Source organism: Scyliorhinus torazame, chromosome 17, assembly GCF_047496885.1.
Source record: "Scyliorhinus torazame isolate Kashiwa2021f chromosome 17, sScyTor2.1, whole genome shotgun sequence".
Lineage (NCBI taxonomy): Eukaryota > Metazoa > Chordata > Chondrichthyes > Carcharhiniformes > Scyliorhinidae > Scyliorhinus > Scyliorhinus torazame.
In genome coordinates this window covers 112,069,609-112,087,913 of record NC_092723.1, presented here as the reverse complement: position 1 = coordinate 112,087,913, position 18,305 = coordinate 112,069,609, and the positions used below count along the sequence as shown (strand labels likewise).

At 53.4% G+C, this 18,305-nt stretch overlaps 1 protein-coding gene across 2 annotated transcripts in view; it reads left to right on the top strand.

Annotated features, from left to right (window-relative positions):
• Positions 1-18,305, top strand: part of LOC140394069 (uncharacterized) — a 405,190-nt gene that overhangs the window by 19,115 nt on the left and 367,770 nt on the right. For both annotated transcript variants that reach the window (XM_072480880.1, XM_072480881.1), the window contains exons 6-7: positions 10,885-10,966; positions 14,114-14,278. In XM_072480880.1, the coding sequence (XP_072336981.1) occupies positions 10,885-10,966; positions 14,114-14,278 (247 nt within the window). The remainder of the gene's footprint in view (positions 1-10,884; positions 10,967-14,113; positions 14,279-18,305) is intronic.

Below are 18,305 nucleotides of genomic sequence, written 5' to 3'. Positions count from 1 at the left end.
TGGTGCCCCTCCAGTTTAGGTGCAATCCGTCCTTCATGTACAGGTCCCACCTTCCCCAGAAGGTATCCCAATGATCCACATATCTTAAGCCTTCCCTCCTGCACCAGCCCTGTAGCCACGTGTTCAGCTGCACTTGCTCTGTTCTTTGCCTCACTTGCACGTGGCACCAGTAGCAATCCTGAAGTTACTACTCTGCTTGTCCTGCTCTTTAGCTTCCAACCTAACTCCCTAAAATCACTTTTTAGATCCTTTTCTTAGCCATGTCGTTGGTGCCTATGTGCACCACGATTTCTGGTTGCTTCCCCTCCCCCTTAAGAATCCTGTAGACTCGATCAGAGACATCCCTGACCCTGGCACCAGGGAAGCAACATACCTTTCGGGAGTCTCGTTCGCGACCACAGAATCTCCTATCCGTTCCCTAACCATTGAGTCTCCTATCACTATTGCTTTTCTATTCTCTTCCTTTCTGAGCCACAGAGCCAGGCTCAGTGCCAGAGACCTGGCAGCTAGAGCCTTCCCCCAGTAAGTCATCCCCACAACAGCATCCAAAACGGTATCCAAATCTGGTCGCCACACTACCAGCAGGATGTGGAGGCTTTAGAGAGGGTGCAGAAGAGATTTACCAGGATGTTGCCTGGTATGGAGGGCATTAGCTATGAGGAGCGGTTGAATAAACTCGGTTTGTTCTCCCTGGAATGACGGAGGTTGAGGGGCGACCTGATAGAGGTCTACAAAACCATGAGGGGCATAAAGAGTGGATCGTCAGAGGCTTTTCCCCAGGGTAGAGGGGTCAATTTCTAGGGGGCATAGGTTTAAGGTGCGAGGAGCAAGGTTTAGAGGAGATGTACGAGGCAAGTATTTTTTTTACACAGAGGGTAGTGGGAGCTTGGAACTCACTGCCGGAGGTGGTGGTGGAAGCAGGGACGACAGTGACGTTTAAGCGGCATCTTGACAAATACATGAATAGGATGGGAATAGAGGGATACGGACCCAGGTAGTGTACAAGATTTTAGTTTAGATGGGCAGCATGGTCGGCACAGTCTTGGAGGGCCGAAGGGACGGTTCCTGCGCTGTACTTTTCTTTGTTCTTTGGTATACTTGTTTTGAGGGGGAACGGCCACAGGGGTTCCCTGCACTGTCTGCCTGTTCCTTTTCCTTCTCCTGACTGTGACCCAGCTACTCTTGTCCTGCACCTTGGGTGTGGGTACCTCCCTGTAACTCTTCTCTATCACCCACTCTGCCTCCCAGATGATCTGAAGTTCATCCAGCTCCAGCTCCAGTTCCCTAAAGTGATGTCGGAGGAGCTGGAGTTGGGTTCACTTCCCGCAGGTGTAGACAGCGGGGTCACCAGTGGTGTCCCTCACCACCCACATCCTACAGGAGGAGCACACAACTGCCCCAGCTGCCATCCCCTCTGAACTGAATACCCAAAGAGATTTAAAAGGAAAAAAAAAATTAAACACCCGTTAGGCCCTTAAAAAAAAAAACATATATATACTGCTGCTACTCTCTCAAGTGAACCCTCTAAAATTGTTGATTCTTGCAAAATGATACAAAGATAGCTTGCTGCCAACAAAAAACAACTCTTACCTTACAGAGCTGCCCTGTGAACCAACTGGAACTCTACCGTCCGACTCTGATCCCAGTCAGCTGCACTCTCTGTCAACTCCCGGCTCCCTTCACGCTCTTTGAGGAAATGTAGGAAATCAAATGAAAGGAGCACCTTGCTCCCTCCTCCCCTAACACCCTCCGCACCAAACTCTCACTACAGCATTCAAATGCAGCCAAATTCAGTACTCCCTCAATCACCAAACTCTGAAAACTGGCCAGTCCAATTAACAAGCAGTAGCTGCAACTAGAACCTCTGTTTAAAGCTGATTGTAAACTCACCTTCTTCTAAACCCAAACAACAACTTTTACGTTAATTAACTAAATAAAAGAAAGACTAGACTTCAGATAAAAATGAAGCCTTTATATCCCTCAGTCACCAAACTCTCACTCTAGCACTCAAATGCACCCAAATTCAGCACTCAATGCAAACAAAGTCAGCACTGTGAGATGGCTCACCTTTATACTATTTGACTCTAGCCTCTGAAAACAGTCCAATCCAATTAACTAATTAACAAGCTGCAGCTGCAAGTAGAGCCTGAGTGAACTCTATTTAAAGCTGGCTTAAAACTCACCTTCTTCTAAACAACAGCCTGTAGGTGGATGCTCCAAGTCTCTTGCCTAATCCCCACCCTTTACCTGCCCTACCGTCTGTCCTCCCAGCCCTGTGCCTGTGGTGGGAGTGGGACTACCTGAGGCCTGGTGCTGTAGGCCCCCTCCTGGGGTGAAGACCCTGCTGCCTGCCTCTGTCCTCCCACCCCTCTGCCTGAGGTGGGAGTAGGAACATATAGGGGACTTTTGCTGCAGGTCCCCATCTGGGGTGAAGGCCCTGCTGCCTGCCTCTGTCCTCCCACCCCTCTGCCTGAGGTGGGAGTGGGACCACCTGGGACTGCAGGCCCGGTCTTCTGTCCTCCCACCCCTCTGCCTGAGGTGGGAGTGGGACCACCTGGGGCCTGGTGCTGTGCCCCCCTCCTGGGGTGAAGACCCTGCTGCCAGCCTTCTGTCCTCCCACCCCTCTGCCTGAGGTGGGAGTGGGACCACCTGGGGCTGCGGCAAAATATTTTATTTCGGGACCCTGCAGGGCTGACGAGCCCGCCTTTCTACCACCTGTGGCGAGAGTGGGGCAGCTTTGGACATTACCTTGGGCCCCTCCAGGGCTGAAGAACGCTGCCCTACTGTTCTGCAGTGCCTTCCCTTGTGGCACCTGTGCTTAAGGTGTCACATCCCTACCTCCTTTCCCCTTTCATTGTTTTACGCACGGCCAGGCTGTACCAGCGGTGGGCATGGCCAGCACCTCTGGGGCATCCTCCACTCTGCCAGGGGCAGGGCGGCCAAGCACTTATATGGGGGTAGCAGCCTCTCGACCTTCCACTGCCTCTGTGGTCCCCACGCCCTTCCGCCTACTAACGCAGCAACTGGACATGAAGTGCTATGCCCACCCCACCATGACCATCGAGGCGTGCACCCGTGCGATGGCCGGGGTTGTCGGCCCCTCGGCCATTGTAGCCACCTCCCAGATGTACGGCAAGGCCGTGTTTTTCCTGCGGGCCGAGCAGGCGGTCCACCGGGCCCTGGAAAGGGGGCTCACGGTGGGCGGGACGCACGTGGCGGTGGACCCGCTGGAGGCCACCACTGAGCGTGTCGTTCTTTCAAACGTCCCGCCCTAGCTTCCCACTGAGCTCCTCCTCCCCCATTTCAACCTACTGGGGGAGGTCAGGTCCGGGGTGGTGCCGCTGACGCTCGGCCTTCGGGACCCCTCCCTCCGCCATGTATACTCCTTCCGGCGACAGGTTTTTATCCGCCTGACCCGGGAGGAGGTCACCGTGGGAGGTTTTGTGGTCACCCACCAAGGGGAGGACCACAAGGTATTTTGGTCGGTGGGTGGCATGCGGTGCCATGCCTGCAGAGGGCTGGGGCAGATCCGCCGGAACTGCCCCACCCTAACGGCCGCCGCCAACACCACCTCCGCGGTGGCTGCGGCTGGCACTGCCCCCCCCCCTCTACCACTTCATCATCTGCCCAGCAGCCGGCCCCCGATAACACCGCGGCTGCTGGCGGGGGGGGGAGAGGGAGCCTCCGCTAGACCAGAGGCAGCCCAAAAAGGCAAAAAAGAAGACGGCACGGCGGTCGGAAAGGACCCATTCACTCCTTGGCCACATCACGGGTACCGACCCCTTGTCCGTTTCAATCAAGTCCAAGGCCACAGCCTCACCTCAGGTTACCACCGCCTCACAACAACATGAGGGGCCCGGAAAGACCACCACACGAGCGGTGGGGAGCCTGTGTTTGGCCCCGAGCTGGAGGCTGCACCGGCCTTGCCATGGCCCCAGGAACTGGGCGATGCGGAGGGGGGCGATGCTGCCGAGGGCCCTCCAGCGATGGAGGTCCTGCAGCAAGATGGAACTGTCAGCCTCAAGCGTCACCTGTCTGAGCTGGAGGAGGTGGTGGGTCTCGCTGCTCCCTCCCCGAGCAAGCGGGGTTGGGTGTCTCCGGTGTTTATTCCCATCACCCTGACGTCCAGCCCCATTAGAAAGAAAGCCAGGGCGGTCTCCAAGGCCGCCCAGGCGCCTGACCTGCCGTCATCCCCCGAGCAGGGAGACCCGGGGTCGGCCGGAGACGTGACCCCCGAGGGCCCGTTCCGCCCGGTGGAGTTTTATTCCCCGGTCATCTCCTTTTGTTCATCGCTGGGGGCCGGCGGCAGCCAGCGGAGCCCCTATATATTCGGGTCGTGTGCGGGCGACGGCGAGGAAGGCTCCCTGCTCACCACAACCGTGCAAACGATGCCAGGGAGCCAAGGTTCCTTCCCGGAGCTGTTCCCAGGGATTTTCCCGGGTCTCTCCAAGGGCCCGACATCGACGGTGGTGGCGGGGTCGGAGCCGCCGCCACCCATGGACCCTGAGTCGCGGGGGGAGCCTGCGAGGGACCCGTCTGAGGACGATCCTGGGGGTGGGATCGACTCGGGCCTAGGGCTAGCCGGTGGGCCCGTGTTGCCCGCCACACTCCATGTGGCGGGGGACTCGAGCTCAGGTGGTGACCGCTCGGAGGAGGAAGGCTGCTCGGTGACGGGTGAGGAGGAGGATTTAGACACTCTCTGCTGCGAGGCAGAGGGCACCCTCACACCCAGCACCGAGTCTCCACTCATCTCCTCAGGAGAACTCCCAGCATTTTTGAAAACACATCACGGTCACCAGGACTGTGTGCGGCTGGCTCTGGACAGCTGGGGAAATCTGGGGCTGCTCCTCGAGTCCGCTCGCGTCTATGCCAGAGAGGCGCGGGATTTCGATCAGGACCAGGGGGAGCAGCACCAAGCTGTTCTCTTCCTCGCGGGGCTCCTGAGGGAGTGGAGTTGAACCTCCACTTCCTCTGTGCACTGAGGTGATTGGTGACGGATAAACACTACTACTGACATGGAGGTAACCATAGCCAGCCTGAACATCAACGGCAGCAAGGACGCACATCGCCGTTTCCAGTTCTTCTCCATCCTTTGGGACGGAACGTACGGGCTGTGCTTCCTGCATGAAACCCATGCTATTCCGGGTGACGAAGCTCAGTGGCAAGGAGGAGTCTTCATGAGTCACCTGGCCCCACGTTCGGGCGGGGTGGCTCTCTTGTTGGCTCCACATTTTCAGCCGGCTCCACATTTTCAGCCGGAGATCTTGGGGGTCAAGGAGCCAGTGCCAGGCCGTCTGTTGCACTAAACAGTCTGCGACGGGGATGTGGTGCTTCACTTTGTGAATGTCTACGCTCCCCTGGTCGGGCCGCAGCAGGCGACTTTTTACGAAAAAGTGTCCACTCTTCTAGGCACCATCCCGGTGGGCGAGTGCATCGTCCTCGGAGGGGATTTTAATTGCACCCTCCAGGATAAGGCCCGTCGTGGAGTCCAGCGTTCCGACGGCCTCCATGGAGCAGGTTCCGTACTTGGACCACCACCTGGTGTGGGCAGGGCTCGCCCCGTCCCGCGCTCAGACACGGTCCGCGTACTGGCACTTTAACAACCTGCTGCTGGAGGACAGGCGATTCCTGGGCTCGTTTCGCCATTTCTGGGCCAGCTGGAGAAGGAAGCGGGGTGGCTTCCCCTCCTTGAGGCTATGGTGGGACGTCGGCAAGACTCACGTCTGCGCCTTCTGTCAGGGGTACACGAAGGGGTCTACGGCAGGGCAAAACTCCACGATCGCCAAATTGGCTGAGGAACTCTTCGATCTGGAGTCACGTCTTGCTCAGCCCGATGAGGACCCGGCTCTGGGGCGGGTGTACAGAGAGAAGAAGGGCGCGCTGCGGGACCTCCAATTTGCCGGGTCCCGCAGTGCGTACGTGCGGTCGCGGATCCGTCTCCTGACGGACATGGACCGCGGCTCCCCCTTCTTCTACTCGCTGGAAAGAGGACGCAGGGCCCGTCGGCAGATTTCTACGCTGCTGGCCGACGACGGGTCCCTCGTCTCGGATCCGGAGGGGGTCAGGACCCTGATTAGGGACTTTTATTCCGACCTCTTCTCTCTGGATTCGTCCAGCGAGGGTGCTTGCAGAATTCTGTGGGAGGACCTGCCGCAGGTCGGCCCGGGGGACGCTGGGAGGCTCGATCAAATCATCAACCTCCAAGAGCTGACCGGCGCCTTAGACAGCTTATCACGGGGCAAAACCCCAGGGCTGGACGGGCTGACCATGGAGTTCTTCAGGGCGTCCTGGGACATCCTGGGGATCGACTATGCAGGGGTCCTGGGGGAATGGATTGCGATCGGGGAGATGCCCCTTTCATGGCGCAGGGCCGTCATTGCCCTGCTGCCCAAGAAGGGGGATCTCCGCCTGCTTAAAAACTGACGACCGGTCTCCCTCCTCAGTACGGACTACAAAATCTTTGCCAAGGCGATGTCTTTACGCCTTGGCCCCGTGCTGGACCACATGATTCACCCTGACCAGTCCTACACAGTCCCGGGCCGAACCATTTACGATAACATCCATTTGGTCCGGGACGTTATTCATTTTACCCAGAGGACTGGTATGTCGAGCGCTTTCCTGTCTCTTGACCAGGACAAGGAGTTCGACACGTGGGGCACGAGTATTTCCTCGTGACTCTGCGAGCTTTCGGGTTTGGGACGCACTTCGTCGCCCGGATCCGATTATTGTACGCTGCCTCAGAGTGTCTGATTAAGATTAACGGGTCCCTGACGGCACCCCTTCGCTTTGGGAGAGGGGTGCGTCAGGGCTGCCCCTTATCCGGCAAACTTTATTCTGTGTGCGTGGAGCCTTTCCTGCGCCTCCTGCGGAGGAGGTTGTCGGGGCTGGTTCTGCGCAAGCCGGACATGGCGGTGGTCCTCTCGGCTTACGCTGATGACGTACTCCTCATGTTCACTGACCCCGGTGACCTGTAGAGGATGCGAGAGTGCCAGGCTGTGTACTCCACCGCGTCCTCTACTAGGATCAACTGGGCTAAATGTTCCGGACTCCTGGTCGGTCCGTGGCAGATGGACTCCCTCCTGGAGGAGCTCAGGCCCTTTAGCTGGAGTCGGACCAACATCCTCTACTTGGGGGTCCATCTTTGTCCGGCAGGGGAAGCCTGGCTGGCGAACCGGCAGGAGCTGGAGACCAAGGTCACCACTCGCCTGGGACGCTGGACAGGACTGCTCCGAGCGCTGTCCCACAGGGGTCGAGTTCTCGTCATAAACCAGCTGATCGCCTCTATACTGTGGGATTGGCTGGTCACTTTGACCCCTCCCCCTGACTTTGTCACACGCATCCAGAGAACCCTGCTTCCGTTCTTCTGGGACAAAGGATTGCACTGTGTCGCTGCGGAGGTCTTGAGTCTCCCGATTGCGGAGGGCGGTTTGACGCTGGTAAGCCTTCGCACCCAGATTATGACTTTCCGCCTTCAGACTCTGCAGCGATACCTGTACGTTGAGCCTCCTCCACGATGGTGTGCCCTGGCGACGTATTTCTTCCACCAGGCCTGAACTACAATATGCAGCTCCTGTTCGTTGACCGGAATGGTCTTCGGAACTCTTTGTTGGCGCTGCCCGTCTTGTACCAGAACCTTCTCAAAGTCTGAAACACGGTCGCCACGTGCCGCAGCTCTCCCCATCAGGAGTAGTGGCTGTCGTAAGGGAGCCGCTGCTCAGGAATCCGCACCTCCGCCAATATCCATTCAGGTGGCTGGCGGAGCGGAGGGCTGTGGATGCCGGGGTGACCAGGATCGGGGACGTGCTGGGTGGCGGAGGGGCGGGCTGGATGACACCCTATGAGCTTGCCAGGCGTGGAGCGGTGTCTGTCCGGTGCGCGGCCAATGCTATCCAAGGCCTCAAAACGGTCGTGCTCGGCCCCGTAAGCACACTTGGACTTGAAACGGCGCGGTTGTGCGGAGGCATCCTGTCTGAGCGGACCCCTGCTCGGACGGAATTCCACATTGGTCCCAAACCCCGGAACCCCGCCCCCCCCGGTGCTGATGCCCCACAGCCCCAGCCGTCTCGTGGAAATACCCTCTGTGCCCTTTCGCACTGCGCGGAGGTTTCCTGTACGGCCTGCTGTTGCACACTTTCCACCTCCTTGCCCTCGCCCGCCGCCCGGACACGCCTTGGCATGCCTCGTTGCCGTCCGGCGGCGGTGGTCCCCACTGGAGGTCCCTCTACGGAGGTGTCCTCCCCATAAAACTAGGGGACCTGTGGTGGAGGGTGTTGCGCATGGCAGTGCCGTGCAACTATCGTTTACATCACTTCACGGCTCTGCCAGAGACCTGCCACTTTTGCGGCCTGGTGGAGACTGTGGAACATGTTTATGTTGCCTGCCTAGGCTGCACTCCCTTTTTGGTTTCTTGACAATGTTGTTGTTGAGGTTTTCTTTGCACTTCAGCCCCACGCTCCTGATCTACGGGCATCCGGTGCGGAGGGCTGCGGGGAGGGCGGAGGACCTCCTCGTGAACCTGTTCCTGGGCCTGGCCAAACTTGCCATCTGTAGGTCCAGGCAGCGGGCAACCGAGGGGGTTGTCCAGCCTGACTGTCTGCCCATCTTCCGCGGCCTCGCTCGCGGCCGGGTGTCCCTGGAGCGCAAACATGCGGTGTCCAAGGGCACACTCGAGGCCTTCCGTGCTCGGTGGGCACCGCAGGGGTTGGATTGCCTTATCCACCCCGATTCTCACACTTTAATTTGACGGGTTTGTGATAAGTTTCTGTTTCCTTTCTCGTTCTTTTTGGGCTGTGCTCCACTCGTTGTTTTGGGGCGCTCCCCACTTTTGTTTTATCCATCAGTTCCTTTATGTTCTTTTGCTTGGTTTCCACACACAGCACCACGCCAGTGTCAGTGGCAGATGCTGGCCTAATCCTGCACGTGTAGATAAACGTGCAGGTCATAAACCCACAAAAAACACACACAAAAAAAAAAAAGGCAAAAACACATATACAAAAATATTTCCCTATTTGTTAAATTCGAGTAGTGAGATCATATAAAAGGTCTAACCCAAAGAGAACATTTTAAGTGAATTTACTAAATAAAAGGAAGATTAGACATTAGATAAAAATGAACCCTTAATATCCGTCAGTCACCAAACTCTCACTGTAGCACTAAAATGCACCCAAATTCAGCACACCAGTGCTCATCCAGATATTTTCTGAAGGATGCGAGGCAACCCACCTCTACCACCCTCCCAGGCAGTGCATTCCAGACCATTACCACTCTCTTGGTAAAAACATTTTCCCTCAAATCCCCCCTAAACTTCCTGTCTCTCACCTTGAACTTGTGTCCTCTCGTAACTGACCCTTCAACTAAAGGGAACATCTGCTCCCAATCCACCCTGTCCATGCCCCTCATAGTCTTGTACACGTCAATCAGGTCACCCCTCAGTCTTCCCTGCTTCAGCGAAAACGATCTAAGCCTATCCAACCTCAATTCATAACGTAAATGTTCCATCCTAGGCAACATCCTGGTGAATTACCTCTGCAACCCGTCTAGTGCAATCACATCCTTCCTATAATGTGGCAACTAGAATGCACAGTGTTCCAGCTGTGGCCCAACCAAAGTTTTTTACAACTCCAACATGACCTCCTTGCTTTTGTAATCTATGCCTCGATTGATAAAGACAAGTGTCCCATATGTCCTTTTCACCACCAGATTAATCTACCCTTCTGTCTTCAGAGATCTATGGACAAACACGCCAAGGTCCTTTTGTTCCTCAGAACTTCCCAGTGTCAGGTCATTCATTGAATATTTATATAAATACAAAAGGTAACAAAACCTCTCCCTCCATGCAGCCCCCCCCCCCCAACCACAGCCCCCACTCACCCCACTGCCACCTCAGTACCCACCTCGCTTTCCCAACCTATCTCCCCCCCCCCCACCCCCTGCATTGATGATTCCATACTCCTTAAAGAAGTAGATAAACATAAACAGCTTCCACCTCAAGGTGAAGCCCTCCTCCACCCTTCAAATGGCAAACTTAATTTTTTCCAAATGCAGAAACTCTGCCAAATCACTCACCCATACATACCCCCACCTTTGGCGGCTCCGAGTCCCGCCACTTTCCGGCCTCCAACCCCCCCCCCCGCCCCACACAATTCCTCCTTCCACTTACTCCAGACCTCTTCCATGGGAGGGCACTCCGTCTTCATTAGCTCCCCATACATGCCCACCAACCTGCCCTCGCCAATGTCATCCTCGGACAAAAGCTTATCCTGCAGCACCGGGGGTGGCAACAGCAGAAAGGATGGTACCTCCTTTCTAACAAAGTCCCTAACCTGCAGATACTTGAACCAATTCCCCTTTGGTAACTGGTACGTCTCCTTGAGTTCTTTCAGGTCTGCAAACGTTTCTCCCTCGAACAGATCCCTGAGGTACTCTATCCCCACTTGCCGCCAACCCTGGAACCTCGCATCGCAAACCGGCACCCATAGCAACATACCTTCCAATCCAAAGTGGTGTCGACACTGATTCCAAACCCTCAGTGCTGACACCACCACCGGATCATGGAGTACCGAATCAGTGAGATAATTGTGGTATCAAGATGTTGAAAACTCTGGCATCAGTGATAGCAAAGTGGTACACAGGACACCAAGATGAACCCTATAGCAAACCATTAGTTCTTTTTACAATTGGCACATATACCTCAGACCACGAATGGAAGAACTTTCATGCAAAACAAACAAGATTTCCTTGGTGCATCAAATCCCCAAGCCAGTTTATACTGAATGAAATCTAATTTTTGTTTAAAAAAAGGACACCCCTTTAACAACAGTTTTTTCATTGCCAAGTTTATCGTGTACCCATAAAATATTGTCTAAAGCAATTATTTTCTTGCAGCATGGCACTGGAATCCAAACTACATTCTGGCAACATAAGTGATTACTGTAGCTTTACTGTCTCACAGTATGCATGTGCTCAGGTAAGGAATGAAAGGAAGGAATGAGTAATCTTGTTACTTGGTCTGAATTGATTCATCTGACAGTAAGTACATTGGAGATATTCACTGCTGGAATGTAATGACATCCGACAGCATTTAGAAATACGAATGAGTAGAGTGGGAGTATCTGTGGGCGGCGTTAGGCAGGTTTGGATTCGGGGAGGGATTCATAGGGTGGGTCAAGCTGCTGTATCAGGCCCCTGTAGCGAGTGCGTCCACGAACCGACTGAGGTCGGAGTATTTCAGGCTGCTCCGGGGGACGAGGCAGGGGTGTCCCCTGTCCCCGTTGCTGGTTGCCCTGGCAATTGAGCCGTTGGCCATTGTGCTCAGGACTTCAAGGGATTGGAGGGGCCTGGTGCGCGGGGGTGGGGGGGGGGGAGGAACATCGGGTCTCCCTCTAGGCGGATGACCTGTTGTTGTACATTTCGGACCCGTGAGAGGGGATGGGGGAGGTCATGCGGATCCTGAGGGACTTTGGGAGTTTCTCGGGGTATAAATTGAACGTGGGGACGAGTGAGCTGTTTGTGGTCCACGCTAGGGGCCAGGAGGAGAGACTGAAGTAGCTCCTGCTCAAGATAATGGAGAGGAGCTTTCGGTACTTGGGGATACAAGTGGCCAGGGACTGGGATGCCCTGCACAGGCTCAACTTAACCCGGCTCGTGGAGCAGATGGAGGGAGAGTTTAAAAGATGGGATATGCTCCCACTTTCCCTGGCGGGACGGGTGCAGACTGTGAAGATGACGGTCCTCCCCAGGTTCCTCTTCGTCTTTCAGTGCCTCCCCATTTTCATCCCCAAGTCCTTTTTTAAGCGGATGAATAGGATTGTTACGGGATTTGTGTGGGCGAATAAAACCCCGTTAGTTAAAAGGGCATTCTTGGAGCGTAGCCGGGGCGGGGGGGAGAGGACTGGCTCTGCCGAACTTCTGCAGCTATTATTGGGCGGCCAATGTGGCCATGATTAGGAAGTGGATGATGGAGGAGGGGGCGGCATGGGGGCAGATGGAGGAGGGGGTGGCATGGGAAGGCACCAGCCTAGGGGCACTAGTCACGGCTCCGCTGCCGTTCTCACCGGCGCGATACACCACAAGTCTGGTGGTGACGGCGGCACTGAGGATTTGGGGGCAGTAGAGGAGACACAGGTAGGAGGAGGGTGCCTCTGTGTGGACCCCGATACGGAATAACCATAGATTTGCTCTGGGTAGGATGGATGGGGGGTTCCAAGGCTGGTATAGGGCAGGTATTAGGAGGATGGGGGACCTGTTTCTCGACGGGACTTTCGCCAGCATGAGGAGAGGTTCGGCCTGCCCCCGGAGAATGCGTTCGGGTACCTCCAGGTTCGGGACTTTGTTAGAAAACAGGTGGGGACATTTCCGCTGCTGCCCCCTCGTAGGATCCAGGACAGGGTGGTGTCTGGCATCTGGGTAGGGGAGGGGAAGGTGCCTGACATATATCAGGAGGTGGAGGAAGCCTCAGTGGAGGAGTTGAAGGGCAAGTGGGAGGAGGAGCTGGGCGAGGAGCTGGATGAGGGCCCGTGGGCCGACGCCCTGGGCAGGGTGAACTCCTTCTCATCATGTGCCAGGCTCAGCTTAATTCAGTTTAAGGTGGTGCATCGGGCGCATATAACGGCGGCAAGAATGAATAAGTTTTTTGGGGTGGAGGACAGGTGCCTGAGATGTGCAGGGAGTCCGGCGAACCAGGCCCATCTGTTTGGGCATGCCCGGCGCTTAAAGAATTCTGGCAGGGGTTTGCGAGGGTGATGTCTAGGATTTTAGACACTCGGGTGAAGGCAAGTCCAACAGTAGCGATATTTGGGGTGTCGGAGGATCTGGGAGTGCAGGAAGCGAAAGTGGCCGAGGTACTGGCCTTTGCCTCCCTGGATCTTGTTAATGTGGAGGGACTCAAAACCCCCGAGTGTGGAGACCTGGGTTAGCGATAGGGGGTGGGGGAGGGTAGGTGGGGGGGGGGGGGGGATGGGGCTCAGGTGGGGGGGGGGGGGGGGAACTGTTGATATAATGTAAGTTTTGTATGAAGACAACACCCACCTTGTGCTGTTTAATAATTCTTGTTTATTTTTATTATTATTTTAAAAATTATTTGTACTTCTATCTTTGTTATGTAAAAACGTTGGCTGGAATAGCTTTAATAAAACATTTATTTTTTAAAAAAGAAATACGAAGGAGGTCTTTTCACCTTCTGAAAGGTTTTATCCCTACCATATCTTTTGTAGCGATATGAATAAAAATGAGGAAATATAGACATTCAGAATAAATATTCAACAACAGTAATAATTTGTATTCTTATACAACAAGTCTCTAATATTATTGTCACAAACACAATAATCCTGGGAGTTACTGCATTAATAAGGTAGAGGCGTAGACAAAAAAGATTCAGAGATAGAAGTTCAAATTATGACAGCTGGGGAATTAAATTTGTTAATAAATCTGGACTAAAAAAACCACTGGATTTTCATTTTAAAAACTACCTTGTTCACTCACAAATAATACACATGTTATTGAGGTAGTAGAGGTATTACGGTAGCTGGTAATGCTGGAACACCATTGGTAGAAATTGTATGCTTCCTATTGGTCAAGCTGTATGGTAGCTCCGCCCTGCTAGGCGGGGTATAAGAGCCCGTGCCGCCCCAGCAGCCTTCATTCTGTACCTGAGCTGCTGGGGGAAACATCTAGCTTATTAAAGCCTTCAGTTGGACTACAACCTCACTTTAGTGGTCATTGATCGTGCATCAGTTATGAACTAGAGGTGCATTTCATGCCATTTAGCTAACTCTAAACAAATTGGTGTGTAATGCCCAAACAGGACCTTTGTACATGCAGATGAATGGCAAACAATTCAGGAAAAACACTATGTGCAGCATATTCAGAAACTTATTGGGATCAATGCAGGACTTTACCAACAAAGCAAACTTTTATAATCTATTTCCCTGAATTTGAATAGTGAAAGAATGGAGATACAGCTATACACCGATTCTTTCCCTGTCCTGATTCCCACTGTTTCCCTGATCGCAAAGCCCACACAATGATTGCCACCATTATCCTTGAATGAAACTTTTGCTATTTTGTTATCTTTCTTGCACAATTGTAAGCCCTCCCATGTGTTTCTTCCTTTTAGTGTACCTTGCTCACGAAGTTAACTAGTGATAACCTGGCCTTGATCTTCAACTGTTTTGTTGTCACAAACCCCGTGAACAGCTCTGATCTGAATGCCACCATCTTATTCATGAAGAAGATCAGTCTACTAAAGTTTGAGGAGGTGCTGGAGAAGGTCAACAAGAAGGTAGTTTATGATACCAATGGTCATTGAGAATAATGGGAAGATTGGGCATTCAGAGGAAGCAGTAATGTACTTTTTCACTGACTGTTTCAAGAGAAATTTAAACTCGGGTGAAAGCTCAGATTTTATTTATCCGTAAAAGGTTTCCTTTCCTAACAGATAAAATTGGTAAACCACAGAGGATATTGTTTTGAAAATAATAGGTGCACCGAAATTAATCGTTTTCCAAGATCCATCCTTCCCAGAGAACTGGGGCGTCATTCTCCGACCCCCCGCCGGGTCGGAGAATCGCCAGGGGCTGGTGTGAATCCCGCCCCCGCCGGTTGCCGAAGTCTCCGGCACCGGAGATTCGGTGGGGGCGGGAATCGCGCCGCACCGGTTGGCGGGCCCCCCCGCTCGATTCTCCGGCCCGGATGAGCCGAAGTCCCGCCGATAAATTGCCTGTCCCGCCGGCGTGGATTAAACCACCTTTTGAACGGCGGGACAAGGCGGCGTGGGCGGGCTCCGGCGTCCTGGGGGGGGCGTGGGGCGATCTGGCCCCGGGGGGTGCCCCCACGGTGGCTTGGCCCGCGATCGGGGCCCACCGATCCGCAGGCGGGCCTGTGCCGTGGGGGCACTCCTTCCCTTCCGCCTCCGCCACGGTCTCCACCATGGCAGAGGCGGAAGAGACTCCCTCCACTGCGCATGCGTGGGAAACTGTCAGCGGCCGCTGACGATCCCGCGCATGCGCCGCCCGGGGATGTCATTTCCGCGCCAGCTGGCGGGGCAACAAAGGCCGTTTCCGCCAGCTGGCTGGGTGGAAATTCCTCCGGCGCCGGCCTAGCCCCTCAATGTTGGGGCTCGGCCCCCAAAGATGCGGAGCATTCCGCACCTTTGGGGCGGCGCGATGCCCGTCTGATTGGCGCCGTTTTGGGCGCCAGTCGGCGGACATCGCGCCGTTTCGGGAGAATTTCACCCCTGAAAGGGAATAAATAACTGTCAATCTTTGACGCTCAAAGACTTCCCTTAATGAGGAATGAATAGACAAGTCGAAAACATCTGCAAAAGGGACACCCCTACCTGTTGCTTCGGAGAAAATGCGTCACGTAATATATCCCCAGCTATTATTCAAGCCTGGTATTTGATTAATGCTTTCTGTGCATTTTGTACTTGACTTTATCAGCCCTCCTTGGAAGGCAATATTTTTTTCAGGTGAAACGACATAAACATTCCTCAGTGAACTCATTGAATCCATTTCAATTTTCATTAAATACCACATTTGAACAATTGCAGATCAATTAAATGGTAGAATACTTATGATGTGGTAAAGAATAAATATCACTCATTGGTTAAGGTAAAGTAGTTAAGTTCCAGATTTCTGGCTATCCCTCTGAATCTGACTCAAACCTGACTGACTTTCCTGGATCAGGCATCATTATTGATAAGACGACTTGCTCCTGGTGAAATTCCTACCACCAAGAGCAGTTCATCTGTAACAAGTAGCAAAATGATGGGACTGTTGCTACAGTACCAGAAGAGGTAAATAGGCAAATGGGGGGAGAATAGCCCCCAATTATGGAAAATTAGCAGGTGAGTCGGCCTTGGCATAGATATTAGAAGGTAGGTGGGTCCAGATTGAAGTCAATGGACAATGACATGGGGGAAACCTCTGAATTGTTACTGTAAATTCCTGGAACTTACTGTAAATGTCAGTAGCTGGGCCGGACACCAGGAAAATTCACCTGGACTTGGATCCCTCATCCTTGTTGCCATTTTCAAGTGGTAACTTGGAACGGTGAGGACAGCACTGATCCTGGATGGGACAGATGATGGGAAATCCAGTTCATGGAGATAAGACACTGATGGACCCTACCTTGCCAAATAATCCCAATATTCTTCAATGGGTATATTGGAGAGCAAATTGAAGCTCAGGGTAGATGGGGCTCTTAGCTCTGACAACTTGCAACCCTCAGTTGAAGGAATTCCTCAAACCATTGAAAGAAATCTCAAGACTGACAGAGTTCACTGGACATGTGTGAAATCTAATAGGTTTGAAATAGGGCAAATGTGAGAAATGGCAAACGATGACAATCACTGCATATTAGTTCAACAGGATTTTGATAAGCTCAATTGATGGGAATCCAACTGGCAGATACAATTCAATACAGGAATATATAAACTTATGAGATTGGCAGGAGTTTTGATGTGGGTTATGTGCTAAATGGGAATATACTTGAGGAATTGGAGCTGGAAAGAGATGTTGGGATTTTAATGGACATGTTACTAAACAATCCTATAGGATCTTAAATCCTATAAAAACACAATGGTTTTTTAAAAATAAACATTTTATTGAAGTATTTATGGTTTTATAACAGTAACAGAAGAAACAGTGTACATACAATTATAAACATAGTGCAAAAGCCGTCTTCCTCTCTCACAGGTCCCACCTTTTCTAACCCCCTACTCTAAACTAAACTAACCCCACAGCACCCCCGCCCCTTTCTGCTGACGGTTAATTTTCCCGAAAGAAGTCGACAAACGGCTGCCACCTCCGGGCGAACCCTAACATTGACCCTCTCAAGGCGAACTTGATTTTCGTCAGGCAGAGAAAGCTAGCCATGTTAGTTAGCCAGGTCTCTGACTTCGGGGGCTTTGAGTCCCTCCAAGCTAATAATATCCGTCTCCGGGCTACCAGGGAAGCAAAGGCCAGAATGTCTGCCTCTTTCTCCTTCTGGAATCCCGGATCTTCCGACACCCCGAAAATCGCCACCTCTGGACTCGTCGCCACCCTTGTTTTCAAAACTTTGGACATGACATCCGCAAACCCCTGCGAATATCCCCTAAGCTTCGGGCATGTCCAGAACATGTGAACATGGTTCGCTGGTTCTCCCGCACACCTTATGCACCTGTCTTCCACCCCAAACATCCTGCTCATCCGGGCCACTGTCATGTGAGTCCGGTGAACGACCTTAAATTGTATCAGGCTGAGCCTGGCACATGTTGTGGACACGTTGACTCTACTGAACCCGTCCGCCCAGAGACCATCCTCTAACTCCTTTTCCCATTTGTGTTTTAGCTCCTTGGTCTGTGTTTCCTCTGACCCTATAAGCTCCTTATAAACGTCCAAAACCCTCCCTGATCCCACCCACACTCTGGAAACTACCCTGTCCTGTATCCCCCTTGGTGGTAGGACCGGGAAGGTTGAGACCTGCCCGAGTAGGAGGTCCCGCGCCTGCAGGTACCTAAATTAATTCCCTCCAGACAGGTCAAATTTCACCACTCGTTCCCTCAGGCTGGGAAAGCTCCCTTCCATAAACGTATCGCCCATCCTCTCGATCCCTGCTCCCTGCCACCTCCGGAACCCTCCATCTAACCTCCCCGGGGCAAACCGGTGATTATTGCAAATTGGGGACTAGACCGATGCTCCCTTTGCTCCCACATGTCTCCTCCATTGCCCCCAGACTCTCAGGGCTGCAACCACCACGGGGCTGGTGGAGTACGGTGCCGGTAGGAATGGCAGAGGCGCCGTTACCAACGCCCCCAAATTAATGCCCTGACAAGATGCTGCCTCTACTCGCTCCCACACCGACCCCCTTTGAAAATCCTCCTTCATTTGGTCTACTAGTCGGGCCAGATTAAGCTTGTGTCGCAGTTCCCATTCCCGTGTCACCTGGATGCCTAGGTACCGAAAGCTTCCCTCTACCACTCTAAATGGCAGCTCCCCCAATCGCCTCTCCTGCCCCCTTGCCTGGATCGCGAACATCTCGCTTTTCCCCATGTTCAATTTGTAGCCCAAAAACCGGCCATTACCCCCAGAATCCCCATAATTTCTTCCATCCCTTCCAATGGGTCCGACACATATAAGAGCAGATCGTCCGCGTATAGCGAGACTCTGTGTTCAACCCCCCCCCCCCCTCCGGACCAGTCCCTTCCAACTATTTGAGGCTCTCAACGCAATTGCTAGTGGTTCTATGGCCAGTGCAAGAGGGGGCATCCCTGCCATGTCCCCAGTGCAGCCTAAAATAGCCCGATGTCAGCCTGTTCGTATGAA